The sequence below is a fragment of the Nuphar pumila genome, chromosome 12, assembly GCF_984573655.1.
Source record: "Nuphar pumila chromosome 12, dmNupPumi1.hap1.1, whole genome shotgun sequence".
Lineage (NCBI taxonomy): Eukaryota > Viridiplantae > Streptophyta > Magnoliopsida > Nymphaeales > Nymphaeaceae > Nuphar > Nuphar pumila.
Genome location: NC_143260.1, coordinates 39,672,452 through 39,690,097, shown reverse-complemented (window position 1 = coordinate 39,690,097; position 17,646 = coordinate 39,672,452). Strand labels below are relative to the sequence as shown.

General features: G+C 39.5%; 1 protein-coding gene across 1 annotated transcript; it reads right to left on the bottom strand.

The window, feature by feature from the left end:
* Positions 1 to 2,332: 2,332 nt before the first annotated feature.
* Positions 2,333 to 4,706, bottom strand: LOC149820801 (two-component response regulator ORR3-like). Its single transcript, XM_089981854.1, has 5 exons — positions 4,565 to 4,706; positions 4,354 to 4,409; positions 3,198 to 3,275; positions 2,973 to 3,043; positions 2,333 to 2,459 (listed from the first exon to the last, which is right to left on the bottom strand). Exons 1-5 carry the CDS (start codon positions 4,704 to 4,706, stop codon positions 2,333 to 2,335), a joined length of 474 nt encoding a protein of 157 aa, XP_089837980.1.
* Between the last annotated feature and the right edge of the window lie 12,940 nt (positions 4,707 to 17,646).

The window sequence follows — 17,646 nt, the reverse complement described above, 5'->3', positions numbered from 1 at the left end:
CTGAACCATCCAAACCACAAGTATTGTTTTCACATAAATCTAGATCCTACAAGGGCAAGGAGAATATCGAGCTTGGGTCTGATTGGAATCATATTGGGAGCTGTCCCCAGCTTGCCCATACAAAAAATGAGATGATTGTTGGATAGGGATGTAAACGGTTCAGATTTGGATAAGATGTGGTCAATACCATATCCAACTAATCGGATGTGGGCTAAACAGATTGGAATTCAGACTCAGATGTAAAAAAAACTCATACCTGATCTGCTTTTTCACATGTAGATGGATTTGGATATCCGTCAAATTCGGCAGCAAAAAATCAAAACCATACCTGCTTTAAATTATAATCAGATATGGTTAGCATAGGATTTGGTCAGATATCAGATAAAAATCTTGACGGATCGATGTTGGAAGTATCAAGACTTGCCAACCCTAAATCTAGTACTCCCACGCGGATCAGGGTGGATTTTACCATTACTTGGATCCAAACTATGTACTTTCCCTTGAAACTAGTGTGGGGCGTGTGCCAAACCCGGGTTAGACACTGATGTGCTAATACCGGGTCCAGAGCAGGACAGACCTAACATCCATCAAGAAATTATAGATGATACACACCACACTAGGGGTGGCAATCGTGTCGGGTTGGCGGGTCGACCCGACGGGTTGGCGGGTCGACCCGACGGGTTGGCGGGTCAGCATACCTCAACCCGAACCCGACCCGTTTAATAAACGGGTAACCCGACACGACCCGCCAACCCATTTAATAAATGGGTTGGGTCGGGTAAACGGGTTCTCAGGTTGACGGGTCGGGTTGGCGGGTTGGGTTGGCGGGTTGACGGGTCGGCGGGTTGGCAGACGGGTTGGCGGGTCGGGTTGGCGGGTTGACCCACCCGCCTAACCCATTTATTAAAGGGGTCAGCCGGGTTGGCGGGTTGGCATACCCCCAACCCGAACCCGACCTGTTTAATAAACGGGTTACGCGGGTCGACCCGTTTATTAAACGGGTTGGCTTAAGCCCAACCCGAACCCGCCTAAGAGGCGGGTTGGCGGGTCGGGTCAGAAATTGCCACCCCTACACCACACCCATCAAAATATTAATTGTTTATATTAAAAAATTGCAGATCTTAATCAGAACTTGGGTGAGACCCAGGTCTGGTTTGAAATTGCACAAACCGGATCTGGAACTATATACTACTATGAACCTATAGACACGTACGCGGCTAACTACTCATACTGGTTTCAAACGAGTTCTATAGAATCAGGTTCGGGTATGGATCCATGAAATCAGACCATTGACGGTCCCACTTGAGATTGGTAGTCAATATTTATGAAGTTTGAAGCGGTGTCAATGGGTTGGGTTTGACCTGGACCCAACCCGTAAAAAACCCTATAGGGTCAAATTTGATGATAAATAAGAAGGTTCGAATAGAATCCGGATCAGATCTGAAGGGTCTGATTAATATATGGAGCCAGGTATGGTTTATGAACTTTCATATCAGACCCAGGCCCGACCCAAGATCCGACTAAGATCGGAAAATTTTCAATGTAACAATGATAAAAAATATATATATAAATTTATCGGGTATGGTTTGGGTCTGGCTCATGTAATCTTTACAGGATCCGGGTATGATTTCTCTTATGATGAATTCAATTGGACTCAAATCCAAAACCGATATCAGCATCTCAGTTCTGAATCTAGTTTCACCTGAATCCGAACCAAACCCGACCCGTTGACAGCCTAAGATACAACATCAGCAGGACCTAACGGCTGGCAGCAGCCATGTGATGGAAGGTAAACGTTACTATGTTGAGCAGACCTAAAGTACTGGATACTCTACCAGGTTTCCATAAATGCCCTTGGATCCCTCGTGAGCCACTGCTCATGAATTTACAATTATTTATTGCCTCACGTGACTCGCTCTTTGGATCACAGCAGTATTAAAAGCCAAATCCATATATATATATATATATATATATATATATATATATATATATAAAGAGAGAGAGAGAGAGAGAGTGAGAAAATCACGTAATTAATGAAAAAGAAGAACAATCTTTCTTTGTTTCGAATTCCTAAAGATACATGGTTTCTTGAAATAATCCCGGATATCACGGGGTAATGGGGAGAGGATTCCCACAATTAATTCCCATTAATCAAGATCTTGCCCACCCTTACTTTTTTATGGTTAGAATCCTACTTTTTCATGTAACCCAAGTGAACACCTTTGGGTGTTTAATAAAAGAACATTATGGTCACTTCAAGAGTTAGACAATTGCAGATCCAGACTGCCCTTTCAACAATATCTTCCGCATATCTGCAGTGCATCAGCAAAGCCTATCTTCCTCGACACTGCCTCCCACCACATGCTTGGTCCAGTTTGGTGATATGGCACCTCAGTCTCTTCACGTCTGATGCCTGCACTGGCTTCAGTATGAACTCCTCTGCCCCACCTTCCAAGCACCTGAATATTTTTGTGCCACAGTAATTTTGTCAGGCATAAATGACCAAACTCTCAAAATTACTTGAATTACAGTCGGCGAGTTCAGACCGGTCCCTTCCCGGGTGCTGTCCCAAGTTTGATAAGCAGAGACAAAACCGAGCACGGATCCCATCATTTGAAATAGGATGGGTTTTATCATACATTCAATCTTAATCATCCAATCAATGGCTAGATGGTTCTGCTGGATGGCTAGGATTGAATGTATGATGAAACTCATCCTATTTCAAATTATGGGATCCTATTCCGACAAAACCGCTTTGTTTTCACACTCCTAACACTTGAAAGGGTGCGATGGGACCTGAGTCGCACCTTCAAGTGGCATTTGTCCAGTGAATCAAAGACACCCTTGGGGCCTATTTGCATCATAGGAAGTGGGTGTTCTGAAGCCCCCCATTTTTTGGAACAAAACAGGCCCTTAAAAGAAAAGAAAAGAAAAGCAAGGGCTCTATCTCAGTAGTCATGTGATCGTTTTACCTGTTGATTCTTGTGGGGACATTATCAGATGACATTATCACAACAGGAATTTCCCTTAGGGCAGAGGATTCCTGCATGGTGATTAATGAATTGTTTTGAGATGGGGAATAAAGATGTTGGTTCTTATTATATAGTTGTATGAGACCAAAAGCATGGTATAATCTGTATGGATTATATATACACTAAAAGCAGGGAACAGATAGGTCAGAATCCATCTTTTTATACCTTGACTCGCTTTAGCAGGTCGTATCCTGTCATGCCAGGCATTTGATAGTCTGTAATTATCAAATTCACCTTTGAGCCCTGAAAGTTCAATAAAGAAAGCAAGTTAAATTAAATAATAAATGAATAAGAAAAGGTCTCTTATGGGCATTTAAAATAAGAATCAGAGTCTATCAAGAAGATAAAATAAGAATCAGAACAAAAACCAAAGTTGATAGCAATGATACTGCTATATTTAGGGCTACCCACTAAGGAAAAAATGATATGAGTTAATGTCAATTTGGTTTGCACTAAAGGCGAGTGTGAGAAAAGTTAAAGATTTAGGCTTTTGTTCAAATTTCAAAAAAATGTCTTTTTTTAATTTCACATTGAAAACTACCTTAACATAACAGCACTATTCCTTAAAAAGACAACACAGTGCACAACATAGATTCCTTCGTAATAAAGTATCATAAACACCCTTCACCTAATATGCTTCTTTTGCAACCGAAACCACTGTAAAAGCATCCAGTTTCCAAACCCTTAAACAGATGTTTCCAAATGACCATAAAATAAATTGCTTTGAAGGTTTGACGTTACTTGATTGGTTTCTACACTATCACACACACACACATATATATATATATATATATATATATATATATATATATATATATATATAGAGAGAGAGAGAGAGAGAGAAGGCCTCCAGTCCACGCCGGTCGGATGTGCCCAGCGGGTCCATACTTTTTTTTTTCAGTTTCGACGACCTTTAGCGGCGGTCGAGACTGCCACTAGAGTCATTTAAAAAAACAAATGTTTTAGCCGCTGAGCGAGAATGAGTGATGTATCATCAGTGAGTGTTTGATGATACACTCATATATATATATATATATATATATTTATAAAATGTAATGTAATGTTTGCTACATGGGTATGAGGAACCCCTAGCGAAAAATATAATATTTTTATTTTTTTTAGATTTTTATTAAGTTTAGTAGAAACTGACATTTGGATCATATTTTCTTGACGTGATCCAATCCAACTATTTTGATCATGTTTAACTCATTCATGAGGTCAAATTTGGTCAAAACAACCTCTCATATGACCTTCAATTAAGGAATTTCTTATTCACAAATGATATATATATATATATAGAGAGAGAGAGAGAGGGGCTGACCTTAGCATCTTGTCCCAGGTACTCTAATGCCTTAGATCCACTGTCGGCTGTGGTCACTGCACAAGTAAACAAAGGATGAAGCTGTTTGTGTGTAACCAAAAACAAAAGGAGAGCATGTGTACAACCAAAAAAACGAGGGAAAGAAACTTTTAGGCATGCAATATATAATGCGTCTGATAATGAGAGCTTAACGAATAGGAAAGGAACTGACCCTTATAAGAAGAATTCCTCAGCAAATTCTCAATGAACTTCCTGTCGATGAGACTGTCATCAACAGCCAGCACATGAGGCTCGTCTTCGTCACACAACCCTTTGGGGGATGAACTAGAAGCAGAACAAGCCGCCCTCTTCATACTTTCTTGCAACCAAAGAAGACCAACAAGCCCAAAACAGACGATCCACCAAGCCCCAACAAACCAGTCAAGACAGAAAACTTCCTCTCTCTCTCTCAACACACAAAACAAACAATCCACCAGCCACCCAACAAGCGAACTCTCTCGCACCACACAAAAACAAACAAATCTCCAATCACCCACCAGTCAAAGAGAAAATCTCTCTCTTTAACAAACACACTACTATAAAAACAGCAAAGGATGATGACCCCAACACCTCTCTCAGAGAAAGAGAATTGCCAAATGGGAGAAAGTACGCTCCCCACAGAACCTCTCTCTCTCTCTCTCTAGGCCAAGCACACTACTACAAGATCAGGAAAGGATGATGACCCCAACAACTCTCTCAGAGAAAGAGAATTGCTAAATGCCAAAGTAAGCTCCCCACAGAACCTCTCTCTCTCTCTCTAGGCCAAGCACACTCCTACAAGACCAGCAAAGGATGATGACCCCAACAACTCTCTCAGAGAAAGAGAATTGCTAAATGACCTCTCTCTCTCTCTCAGGCAACGCGTTTGAGATGGAGGGGAGTGAGCGGCAGTGTGTGTGTTTATAGGGGGAAAAGAATTTAAGATGGGCAGAAATCGGATCACAGATATTTCGTGATATTTTTTCTTCATAGGCGTCTGCCAACACAGGGAACCAAATCTCCTGATATAATATTCGCTCGATCTCCAACTCACCCTGCATATTTTGCTCTCAATCCCTCTTGATTTCCTCCATTATTTCCTTCTCCTTTTTACTCTCCCCTCGTGACCCACATGCCCCTTATTCCTTTAAAGTCCAACTATTTCACCTTCTACCCTCTCTACCTTTAGTAATTACAAAACCTCATCCCCATTTCTTAATTTGGCTGCTTAAAGCTGTAATATTTGACTCTTTGGAGCTAGGGGTGTCAATGAATCGGATTTTATCCTATATCTCACTGAATTTTATTCCATTTAGTTGCATCTGGTAAGCCAAGACCATATCCAAATATAAACGGATGGGGATATGGTTTTCATTTTTTGCTAGCGAATCCGAACAAATATCCAAATTTGATGAATATTAGAATCTGTTTACATTTTCAAAAGTGGATCTGGTATGAGATTCTCACCATCCAAGTCAGAATCCGAATTTGAATACATTTAGCCAACATCCGATTAGTCAAATATGGTATTGGCTACATCTGAACCAAATCTGAACAGCTTAGGTGTCTTCTTCTTATTTGGGTTGGGGACAACTTGACCTGAATTAGCCCAGAGGATATCTTGTTTGGCCCGATGCAGAAGCTTAATTAGGATACATGATTGTTGTGATTGGGTGGAGTCCTGCTTAATTGGCATGGTTTTGATTATGTGATCTTGATTATTTGAGATCCCTCATATATAGGGAGCAAGATAGATCATAAATCTGAGAACCGATCAGTTCTCGGATCCTTGATCTTTCTCGGGTGAGATATTCAAAGGATTCAAATGCACCCATAAATGATCAGGAATCGAACTGCTATATGAAAACCCCACGGATGCTAGCTCTACATAGAAAGAGAGATAGGGAGAAACATGATTGATAATTAGGATAAAGCTTGATAATGATGATAAATATTGTATACGTAGGGTGATACTTACTGTGTGCTTGCATTTAAAGGAAGAGGGCTCCACAACAATGTACCAACTTCACTAAGCCAATCCTGATTGGTCTTGTGATGTAGTTTACATCTTGGTTAGACACAAGAAGGTCTACATTCCACAAGTGTGTCATTCCGCTAAGGACGTCAATGGGTTGGATTTTATCTGATATCAAACCAAATATGATTTAATAGAACCCGACTCCTAGAGGATTTGTTCTATCGTTCCAACCTTGCAGAGCGCATATTCAAGCTCAAGAAGGAACAGGGCCTGCATGGCTAAGGGCAGGGATGGATGGTGTTTGTGCAGGGTTGCTGCAGCAGCAGCAGAGGCAGGGGTGCGGCAGAGGCTAGGCGGTGTGTCTGGTAGGTGTCGAACTTGCTGCAGCAGTAAAGGCATGTCGTCGGCAGGGACATGACTATGTGGTAAGGTGAGAGAGGCGCATCCTAGGGTAGGAGACATACCCAGAGGTGCATGAAAGGGTAAGAAAAGGCTAGGGTGTGTCATAGGACAGGAGGACACAGCCAAGGGAGGATCTCACCTGGCAGGTCGAGGTGGATGCAAGCAAGGATGGATAAACGGATAAGGAAGCAATCTTTCCCTTAAGAAGCACACACAAGAACATGAGAAACAAGAAAAGAAAAATAAGTAAAATATACATCCACAGAGAGGACTCTAGGGGGGCATCCCACCATAGTCCCAGCCTGGGCAAGACTTCAGGCTGGATAGGTCTCTTAGAGAATCCTGAAAGAAACAAAGATTTTCTCTCTCTCTTTCTCTCTTTGCATAGTCCCAACTGGGTTGGTCTTGGGGGGCAAATTCAGCTAGTCATGTATGGGTTTGTAACAATCCAACTCTCTCAAATATGCCTTGTCCTCAAGGCGATAGCTCTCGAGAAACTACTGCAACAACTAATCATTGTCACCTCTGGGGTCAAACACTAGGCGCGAGGTTTTTCTTCCTACCTTGATAATCCCATCCAAGAGCATCTCCTCCACAAGTCTCTCAATCTCCAACTTTTATGCATGTGCACATCTGTACGGTCGACCATTAGCTTGCTTGGCCCTTAGCTTAATAGGGATCGCATGATCATGAGACAGGGTGGATGGTAGGCCCTTAGGCTCCTCAAACACTGTGCCCAACTCTTGAAGCAAGGAATTCAAGTCAATCGGGATCTCTGTAGGAGTCATGGGTACCCCATCTGTCACCACCATCAAGAACACCTGATAGACAACCTCCCAAACAACTTTGACAAGTTGTTTAAACTCGATAAGAGAAGAAAGCATATTGAGAAGAGATCAAATCAAAACTTGATGGCCTCTGTACTTAAACTTTATTGTCATATCCTTGAAGTATCAACGAACAGAACCCAAGGATTGGAGCCTCTGCATTCCTAGAACTATGGCTACACCCTTAATCGATATCACGTATATATCTGTGGTCAAAATGGTTCTCTGGATCTCAAAACAAACTCCAGTATAGATTGGTGCATCTTATTTTTCTACTGTTTTCCACTACTTCCTCGAAGAGTTGCTAAGGAGTGGTCATGCACTTGGCTTGTTTGGCCATCTGAGTATACATGAAGTTATGCATTAAATCGGTGTCTATCAGCACAAAAATCATCAATGCACTGATTCTACCAAGTACCCTCATTGTCTTAGGCACCTCCACGATGGCTAGCACATGGTATGATATCTCTAGAACCTCCTTCAGAGCATCATCACCCATATCGGTCAACTTAGGATCATTGAGCTCATCGTTCTCATTCTCACTTTCGATAAAGTACAAATTTAGGACCCTACACTTGTGATCCATGGGCTATACTTCATCTCAGTTAGGAGTGTCAACGGGCATGGTTTACTCAGATCTGACCCAAACCAAACCTTATAGGGTTCAGGTATGGTGATAAATAAGAAGACCCGATTAAGTCTCAGATCCAGACCCGAAGGTCGAATTAATACATGGACCCGGGTATAGTTTATGAAATTTTATACTAGACCTAGACCAGTCCTGAGTTTTGGTTAAGACCTGTAAATTTTCAATGTAAAAATGCTAAAAAATATGGCTTTACTGGGTATGGTCTCGGTTTGGTTCATGTAGTTCTTATCAGGTCTGGGTATAGTTTTTCTTATAGTGGACTCGATTAGACTCGGGTCCGGACCCGATACCATACCAAAAAATTTGGTTCAAGTCTGATTCCACCTGGGTACGAACCAAACCCAACCTGTTGACACCCTTAATTACAATGATAACATAAGCCCTTTTTGTGATGCTCCTCCATGTGTTCGTGAGAGAGTCACTTTATTTGCATCTTGGGCAGTGGTCCAGATGCTCGACTAGGCAGTTGAGAGCAATTCGGAGCCCACTTAGTAAACCTAGGAGGGGTGGCCTCTGGTGTGGGGCAGGACACAGTCCTGCTAGAGGTTAGGTTACCTTGCGACGTGTTCTTCTGACTGGACATCCCACATGGTCGGGTTCAGTGTGAGTTCATCGTTGATAGTTTCTCCTCGGCCATGCGTACCAATTTGAAAACATGCATCAGGGATATAGATCTTGCAATCTGAACCTCAATTTGCAGGTCTGATTTGAGGCTTACGATAAAGGTCCCAATCAGTGACTCTTATGTTTAGAAGTCGGCGTTGGGCCGAGCCAACCCACTAATGGACCAAGTTGACCAAGCTGTTGATTGGGCCAACTTGATCAACGACCCACCCCATTTACTATCGGGTCGGGTTTTGGACTGGATGTTAACGAGCTTGGGTTTGAAGAGAAGCACATGGCCTAGCCCATTGGACTGCCCAATGGGCCAATGCGAAGCAGGCCAGGTTTGGGTCGGCCCAAGCAGGCCCAAATAAGATGATTCCTACACAAAACAATCCTAGCCAATTGTGTATGCAATTAATATGATCGGGTATAATTAATTATCTTTCTCCTAAAATTAGTGCAATTAATTAGGTAATTAAAAGTAATTAACAAGTTCCCATGTACTCAAGTTACTATGTAATTTTTAATTTCCATAAAAAAGTAATTTTACTTTTTCTTATTTTTTTTATAACTCAATTGGTCTGGCCTGGGCTCGACCTGCTAACGTGGGTTTTGGTCAGATTCTTAACGATCTCGGGCCTAAAATCCTAGCCTAAACTCGACTCATGGCAGGCCAGGTCAGCTTAGCCCATCGGGCCGCCCGACTCGTTGCCCACCCCTACTTATGACCAATCAGTGACGAGATTATTCAACCTCTCAAACTCTGCTTGGTAGTCGATAATGTTGCCCTATTGGCAGATTTTGAATAGCGAGACGTGGTCATTGGCATAGGAAGAGGGGCCAAATCGTATCACTATGGCTCTAAGAAAACTGTCCTAAGTAGGTGTTCCTAGTTAGGACACCAACCAGATACCAATGGATGGCATCTTCCTTAAAGTAGATCGAGGCAAAGGTCACTCGGTCTTCATTAGGCATCCTGACAATCCAGAAATATTACTCAGTCCGAAATATCTAACTCATAGGGTCATCTCCGGCAAACTTCGAAAACTCTAGCCTAGGTTGCCAAGCCTGATAAGGTCCATTTGAGGAATCCGAGGACTGGCGAATCGAGTTGGATTCTCTATGATGATCATGTCATTCGCCCAACTGGTTTCAGATATCATCTATAATAGTGATGAACTGCGGAAATGCTCATCCACTCCCCCATTGAGCGTTATCGGTCTCTTGATGACCACTCATGATCCAATTTAAGTCGATGATTTGGCCGTCCACTTTAATGAATGGGCCTCAAACGTGACACATAGTTCCCCTACCAACAACTGATTCCTTGTCATATTGTGGTTTCTCAAATTTGTGGAATCAAGAAGGGCATAGGCCCTCACTGATCTGGATACAAAATAGAGTCACAGTAATGTACTAATTGCACCGAGTGCACACACGACCCAGTAGACGTGCGACTCACACAAAAAACACAAAGACGTCATGGTACAACGTCGATCCCCTAGGTTGGTTAGACCCTTCCAAAAGTGTCTACGTTGAACTCAAATATTATTCGGCTTGATACAAGATAGGAAAAATTAGCCACATGACTATGAAGTCGTCAGGACTGTTTTCTAGCTCTACAAAAACCAAAAAAATGTTTAAGGGTATAGAGAATAGAACTAAATCCTCTGGATCTGGGCTAGATTATCGTAGGTCTGATCTAACACATTACATGATAAAAAATTGACATAACAAAATTAGAATTATGATTCAAAAAATCAACATGCACGTCGAATCGTACTTGAGCAAAAATGGGAAGAGAGTGGGACCTTGCTGCGTCGATCGAGCCAATCTGCAGGTCGATGTGGATTACAGGAATGGTGCTTTGATACCAAATGATAGAACCTTACTCCTAGAGGATCAGTTCTGTCAGTTTGTGGAGTGCGGATCCAAGGTCAAGAAGGAATATGGCCTATGTAGCTAAGAGTCAAGATAGACGAAAGTTGTGGTAGGGTTGTTGTAGTAGCAGTAGAGGGTGCAACAACAGAGGCAAGGGCACGACAGAAACAGTCGCAACAGAGTGTTGGGCGGCATGTTCAATAGGTGTCAGACTCATTGCAGTAGTAGGGGTGTGTCGTCGACTGGGACACGACTAGGCAATAATATGAGAGAGGTGTGTCCCAGGGTATGGGACACAGCCAAAGGTGCATGAAAGGGGGAAAATGCTAGGGTGCATCTCAGACCAAGAGACACGACCAAGGGAGAAACAACAGGAGGAGATGGGGATCTTACTTGGCGGGTGCGAAAAGCAAGGTAGATGCAAGGGTGCAATTAAAAGGGAGAAACATTTTCCCGATCAGCCGACGATGAGCGTGGATGAATGGATGGGTGAGAAAGCAAAGTCTTTCTCTCAAAGAGGAATCACGAACAAAATTTAGAGGAACACTTAATAAATTTCATTAAAAATTAATAAATTATATATGTCTATTTATAGAAACAAGAAGTTTTAAATAAGTAAAATATACATCTACAATCCACATTAGAGAGGACTCTACGAGGGTCGTCCCACCATAGTCCCAGTCTGAGCAAGACTCCAGGTTGAGTGGGTCTCTTAAAGAATCCTAAAAGAAACAAAGATTTTCTCTCTCTGCACAGTCCCAACTTGGCAAAAAACTCCAATTGGTCAGGTCCTTTGGGGGGCGTATCTAGGTTGTACCCTGGTTCCACAACATGATTTCGTTTAGTTAGATTTGGTAAGTCAAAAACATATCTGAATATAATTGGATGCATATATGATTTTTGATTTTTTGCTACTGAATCTGACTGATATCTAAATTTTATTAATATTCAAATGCAATTACATGTAAAAGGGCAGATTTGGATTAGTTTTTTTTTTAATTTTTTATGACGAGAAACCTCACTGAAGCGAGGGAAAACCCCAATTGGGGCCTCACAACCACCCTGCCTAACGTGGCCCACCTCAATTTGGGATGAGTTTTTTACCATCCTAGTTCAAATCCATTTAGGAAATGGTCAATTAATTGAATTTGTATCGGCCACATCTGACCCAGATCCGAGCTGTTTACATCCCTACATTTTTGGCATGCTTTTGGACCTTCTCTATCTTTGGTGCTTTGAATAAATTATGACAAAGAACTAACTCACAATGGGCTTAGTCGACTTGGTTAAGAGTTGTTGAGAGTTAGTCTTTACTAATTCTTAACTTGACTCTTGAAATACTAGGGTCAGCTAGATGTACAATAAATGAACCGAACCCCATCTTGTGGCTTGATTGAATCAGCCTTGACCATCTAGTCTATGTCTAGGAGACTAGGCTGGTTTATTCAGACTCATTCAAGTCATTGCAAATGAAAACTTTCAACAGATGCACTGTGTTGGAACTATAAAGGTATGGTGATTTCATATGCTCATCTTATGGACTAGGCTTGAAGTAGCTTAAACCATTTCAAAATTGGGTTAGGTCAAGTCAAGTTCTGAAGGAGACAACCCTTTGGCTAACACATTGACTGAAGAAAAAAATCAGTCAATGGGTCAGTTGGTTTAGTTTGACTCTACCTGTCAATTGGACATATTTAGTTTTATCATTCAGCTAAGGTAGCTTGGTTCTTATAGAAGCAATGGCTTTTCTTGGTGCTTTTCAAGTCATGATGCAAGGAGGGTGGGTCATTATTGTTAGTGGGCCTTGTGCTTGGGATCATAGTAGAATCAAGTATGAGCCTGCGAACTCAGTTGAGCCATCCAAGTATTGGTCAAGGCCAAGATCAAGCCTCATAAGTAAGGGTGTCAACAGGGCGGTTTGGTTCAGATTCAAGTGGAACCAGACCTGGCCTCAATTTTTCGGTATGGTATCGGGTCCAGACCCGAGTTTAATCGGACACACCATAAGAGAAACCACACCCAGACTCGATAAGAACTACATGAATCGAACGCAAGTTTATACCTGGTAAAATATGATTTTTATCATTTTTATATTAAATTGTGGGTCTTAATCGAAACTCGGGTCGGGCCCGAGTCTGGTATAAAATTTCATAAACTATAACTCGGATCCATGTATTAATCGGACCTTTGTGTTCGGATCCAGGTCTTAATTGGGTCTTCTTATTGATCACCATACCAATACCCTATAGGGTTTGGCATGGGTCGGGTCTGGGTAAACTCAATCTGTTGACAGCCTCACTCATAAGTCATAACAGATAACTTCTTTTTCCCTTTTATTCTCCTGTATGAATGTCACTAGGTTAACTGAAGTCCATGGCCAAGCTTTGTGTCAGTCATGAACTTAGACTCAAAACTTACCAAGTTGTACTCATGCATTACGCTAAAAATATGGTTAATGATGTATACGTATGTGTGTAGGTCCTAAACAATCCCAAAAGACCTAAAATAGTATATGCATAGGCCTAAAAACACATATATAGGTAGGCATTTCCTTAGATGTATATACAATTTACTTGGTAGAAAACATGATTCAGATTAAGCACTTTTCATATCTAGATATGTTTCTAGAACAATAAAAGATTAATGGATCATGCCGCACTAAAACTTGATGGTAAAAAAATTAAATTCTCAGGCTAAATTGATTCAATTGAAAGTGAATCATATCATACTAACACTTGATGGTGAAAAAAAATCAAATTCTCTAGTTGAAAGTGATTTTTGGTAAACAAACAATGGTGAACATATATGCAGGTGCAGATGTAGATTAAGCAAAAAACTAGTTACATTTAACATTAGTTGCATTCAACTTATTGAAATAAGCAAAATATCATCAAAAGCAATAGCACTTTTCAAATGCATTGACATTTTTTAAGGTTGCTTAAATTAAAACACTATTTTTAAAGGTATATTTTACCAAATTGAATTTAAAAACTGAAAACATTTTCTACCTTAAGAACCATTTATTTTCAAAAGTGCTCTCTCTCTCTCTCTCTCTCTCTCTCTCTCTCTCTCTCTCTCTATATATATATATATATATATATATATATATATATATATATATATATATATATATAAGGTTTATATTTGGTAATAATGAAGGTACCAAACTATTGAGCTAGAAATCATAACTGCAAGTTGTATTAGCTTAATTTGACCATATAGACTTCTTCAACATGGTTTGTTTACCAAGGATTCGACCTTGGATCATGGCTTTTGGAAGTAAAAATAAGATTTTTTGAGCCGTAAAAGTTTGGTACATTATGGGCAATTATTTTTTTCTTGAAAGAAAGGAAAATGTTGCATTACTAGACTTCAAATCAAAAGTTATACAATTGAAGAATTTGACAATAAGTCAAGCAGTAGAGAAGCAAAAAGATCCAAGTTACAAAGGAACATGAGTCATAACCAGTGAAGATTACTCGAGGCTCATTTTAGGCCAGCCATATAAAAGATGTCGATGAAGGGATGTTTTAGGATGGACCCAGGATTTTGGGACACACCCTTGTGAAACCGAGCATTCCAAGTGACCCACCAAATAGTGGATGTTTTTTTTTTGAAAGGCAAGCTGGAGTTAGGCAGACCCCTATCAGAACAACAGCTGCCCCATGTGGCAGAGGGATTCGATCTTGGGTCTTCAGCTTGACACAGGACCCTACTTACCACATGGGATACCACTCCGGTGGTAAACAGGGCATGTTGCTTCACTCTTATCTTTTCCACCATGGGGCACAATTGAGGGCCCCTAACACGAGAAGGGTGTAATGGAAGACTAAGTTATTTTATGGGCAACGTACCATGTTGACAACCAAAAGTAATTTTTGCCACAACATGAGTAGATGTATCTATGTAAGCTCTTTAAAAAATAAGCTTACATGCCAAAGTCACATGATTCAAAAATTATTTCCTAATAAATAAACATTATAGATAACATTCATATGAATCGATCTAAGAAAAAAGGTTTTAAAATAATATGCAAAGAAAATGATTTTTACTCATTAGTTTCATTAGTACTAATTTTTTTTTGGCGTGTGTGAGACTCTGCCATTGTGTCAGCTACATAAAACTAAAGGTCAATCTTTTATTTAACAGTTAGTTAAGGGTCATGTTAAGGTTGAATGAAATAGCTAGACAATTAGAACTCATTGTCATAATTAAGGTGTTTTAGGTTCAAATCATATATAGATTATTCCTTAGTTTGCCCATCAAAATTATCTTGAGGATTATCTTTAGAAAGCAACACGGGGGTGCAAAAATTGTTGCTCCATACTTTTAACCATATCTATAAGTATGTTATCCATTGGTAACCTTGATTTTTAGTTTTCATTACGACACATTATTAATTTTTAAGAGTTGACTAAAAGTGTGGAAGTAAAATTAATTCCCTTAGGGGTTGTGCTAGGCCGACCCAATTTTTTTCAATTTTTGATGGAAAAAAATCAAGTCTACTTTGTGGGACATTTTTGAAAAATAACAGAACCCCATTTTGAGAATATTTGAAAAAAAAATGACAAATTTGCATATGCAATAACCTGTTCAACTGTTTTCTAAAACTATATTTGAATACCATCAATCTCAACCATAAATCATTGGACATGCCTATCAAAGTCAGACAAGTGTGGAGCCTACGACATATCCAAACTCCACTCAAGTAGATGACCTCATATATGAGGATTTGAAATACTTAAGGGAAAGTTTGATTACACAAACAAAACTATATAAAATACATGCTTGTTTGAACATTGTTGGTAGGGCATGAAGGTGTATTGGACAGGTTGAGTTTCTGTCCCAAGTGCTCTGTTGATTTTTTTTTTATTTTTTTGTCTTTATCTTAGGTGTTCCAGCCACCATTGCTCCAAGGAAGAGGCAAAGCATTGCAAGGTACTTAAAAGGTGTCTCGCTGAATGAATGGGATATCATGTTCTAGTAGTAATCTCATGCGTCCGTCATTTATGTAGGGTGCATGGGGCATGAAGAATAGCGACATGTAGACGGTACTGTCCAAGCATTCAAACAGCCCCCCTCCCCCCTAAAGTATACTTAAATATGAGGATTTCTTGTCTAATGGAAGAGGGTTTGACAACAAATTAGCAGATTTGAGATCCTTAAATATCAAATCATCATGACCTTTAAATGCTTAAATGCACCCTATGGGTTTGTTGATGTAGAGCCCAAATATTTTAACCAAAATACATTAAAAAATTTTATTCAAGGTCTTATCGATGACATTGCTTCAACCAGACTAGGCTCTAGAAGGCTCACTTATGCGCAAGTGCTAGTGTATATTAGTCAATTAGAACTAAGTTCGAAAAAGAAACAATTAAAGACAAAAACCATTTATCAAAGAAAACGGAAATACAACAAAAGAAAATTTATTTTGGTTTTGATTAAATTTTTTTGCGAGTTACAGGTATCTCAACACAACATGAGACTGGATTCAATTTTTGTATTTGACTTCAGTCCAAGTCTGACTCGTAATTTGATTCCAACATGAGAATCTAAATCCGAAACGTAAAAGATATAATACAGTTCATGAATCAATTTAAAATCATTCATCAATTAACTGAATTATTTCTAAACAATTATCAAAAAAATTGACAAGTCTTGCAATTTAATACTAATCTCATATTTAAGCATTTGGTTCTTGACACCACCCATAGCATCTCGTCATCATTTTAGCTTCTTACTAATTACTTGAATATTTATAATATAGGTGTCAAACTCGTCAAATCTTAGTAAGAACACATTAACAATGCATATGTGAACACATATAAGCATACATGAAACATGCATCTTGTCAGAACATGATCAATGCAACATCATATCATAATGTATTTAATTGGACGATAATAGTAGTTATATTCATGCAACATATTTTAAAACATGAATATATCCATAATTGAGCTTTTGCATTATTAGGACATCTTTTCAATACAAGTTTTTATGGAATAAATGTGTTCAAGTATAATGCTTTTGTTTATCTCTCTTACCACTCTTGCAAGTACACACAGGTTAAGTCTTCAAATCAAAGGAGACGACCAAGGTATTTATTATGTGATGTACTTTAATTCTCTAAGTGACTTACTGAATCAGCTCTATTGAGACAGTCTTTGATAGAGAGAAACACCCTCTAGTGGCAGCAGCAAATCGGATGCATCATAAAACTTCTACAAAACATATAAACCTACCACTTATGACACATTAGTAATTCGGCCCCCAATTCTGAGGACTGAAGATCAAATAAGATGACTTGCTCTCAAAAAACATAAAATGATCAAACGGAGTTTTATGCCACCTACCATCTCTAAGGTAAGCCCGGTCTAAATAGGTTATTGAGTGTTCTTATTAATGCAAGGTTAATTATTTTTCATTACATGTACCTTTTATCATTCAACACTCTAGACTCTATAGCCTTAAAACCCTCTAAGATAGCTTTTCACATTGTCTATCATGGCATGAACATCATACTACCCATTTATGATAGTTGCACAGTTATATTAGCTCATTCATATTGATAACTCATTTAGAATGCTCATGTATAATTAAACCAGTCTAACATCTTAATTGTAAAGGCGATAACCAAATTATTATGTGTGTATGTATTTTTTTTTCATAACTTGGTGTACTTTTAGCACCCTATGTGTTCTCATCAACTCCTTGCTCATTCAAGAGTGATCCTATATGCATGCATGTTTTTTATATCTTATAACACATTATCATCATATGTTGTGTAACATATATGTGCACTCATGGCACCTCATTGGTTCTTTAAAGCACTTGCTAATTCATGAGTGATCACATGTGCATGTATGCATTTTATGTCTTATTTCACGTAATAGCACCATATAACATTATGTTGCATAACATCATCAGAT

Coding starts and splice junctions, on each gene's coding strand:
- LOC149820801 (XM_089981854.1), bottom strand. CDS start 4,706: ATGAAGAGGGCGGCTTGTTCTGCTTCTAGTTCATCCCCCAAAGGGTTG. Junction 4,410..4,564: donor GAGGAATTCTTCTTATAAGG/GTCAGTTCCTTT, acceptor TTACTTGTGCAG/TGACCACAGCCGACAGTGGA. Junction 3,276..4,353: donor ACCTGGGACAAGATGCTAAG/GTCAGCCCCTCT, acceptor TTGAACTTTCAG/GGCTCAAAGGTGAATTTGAT.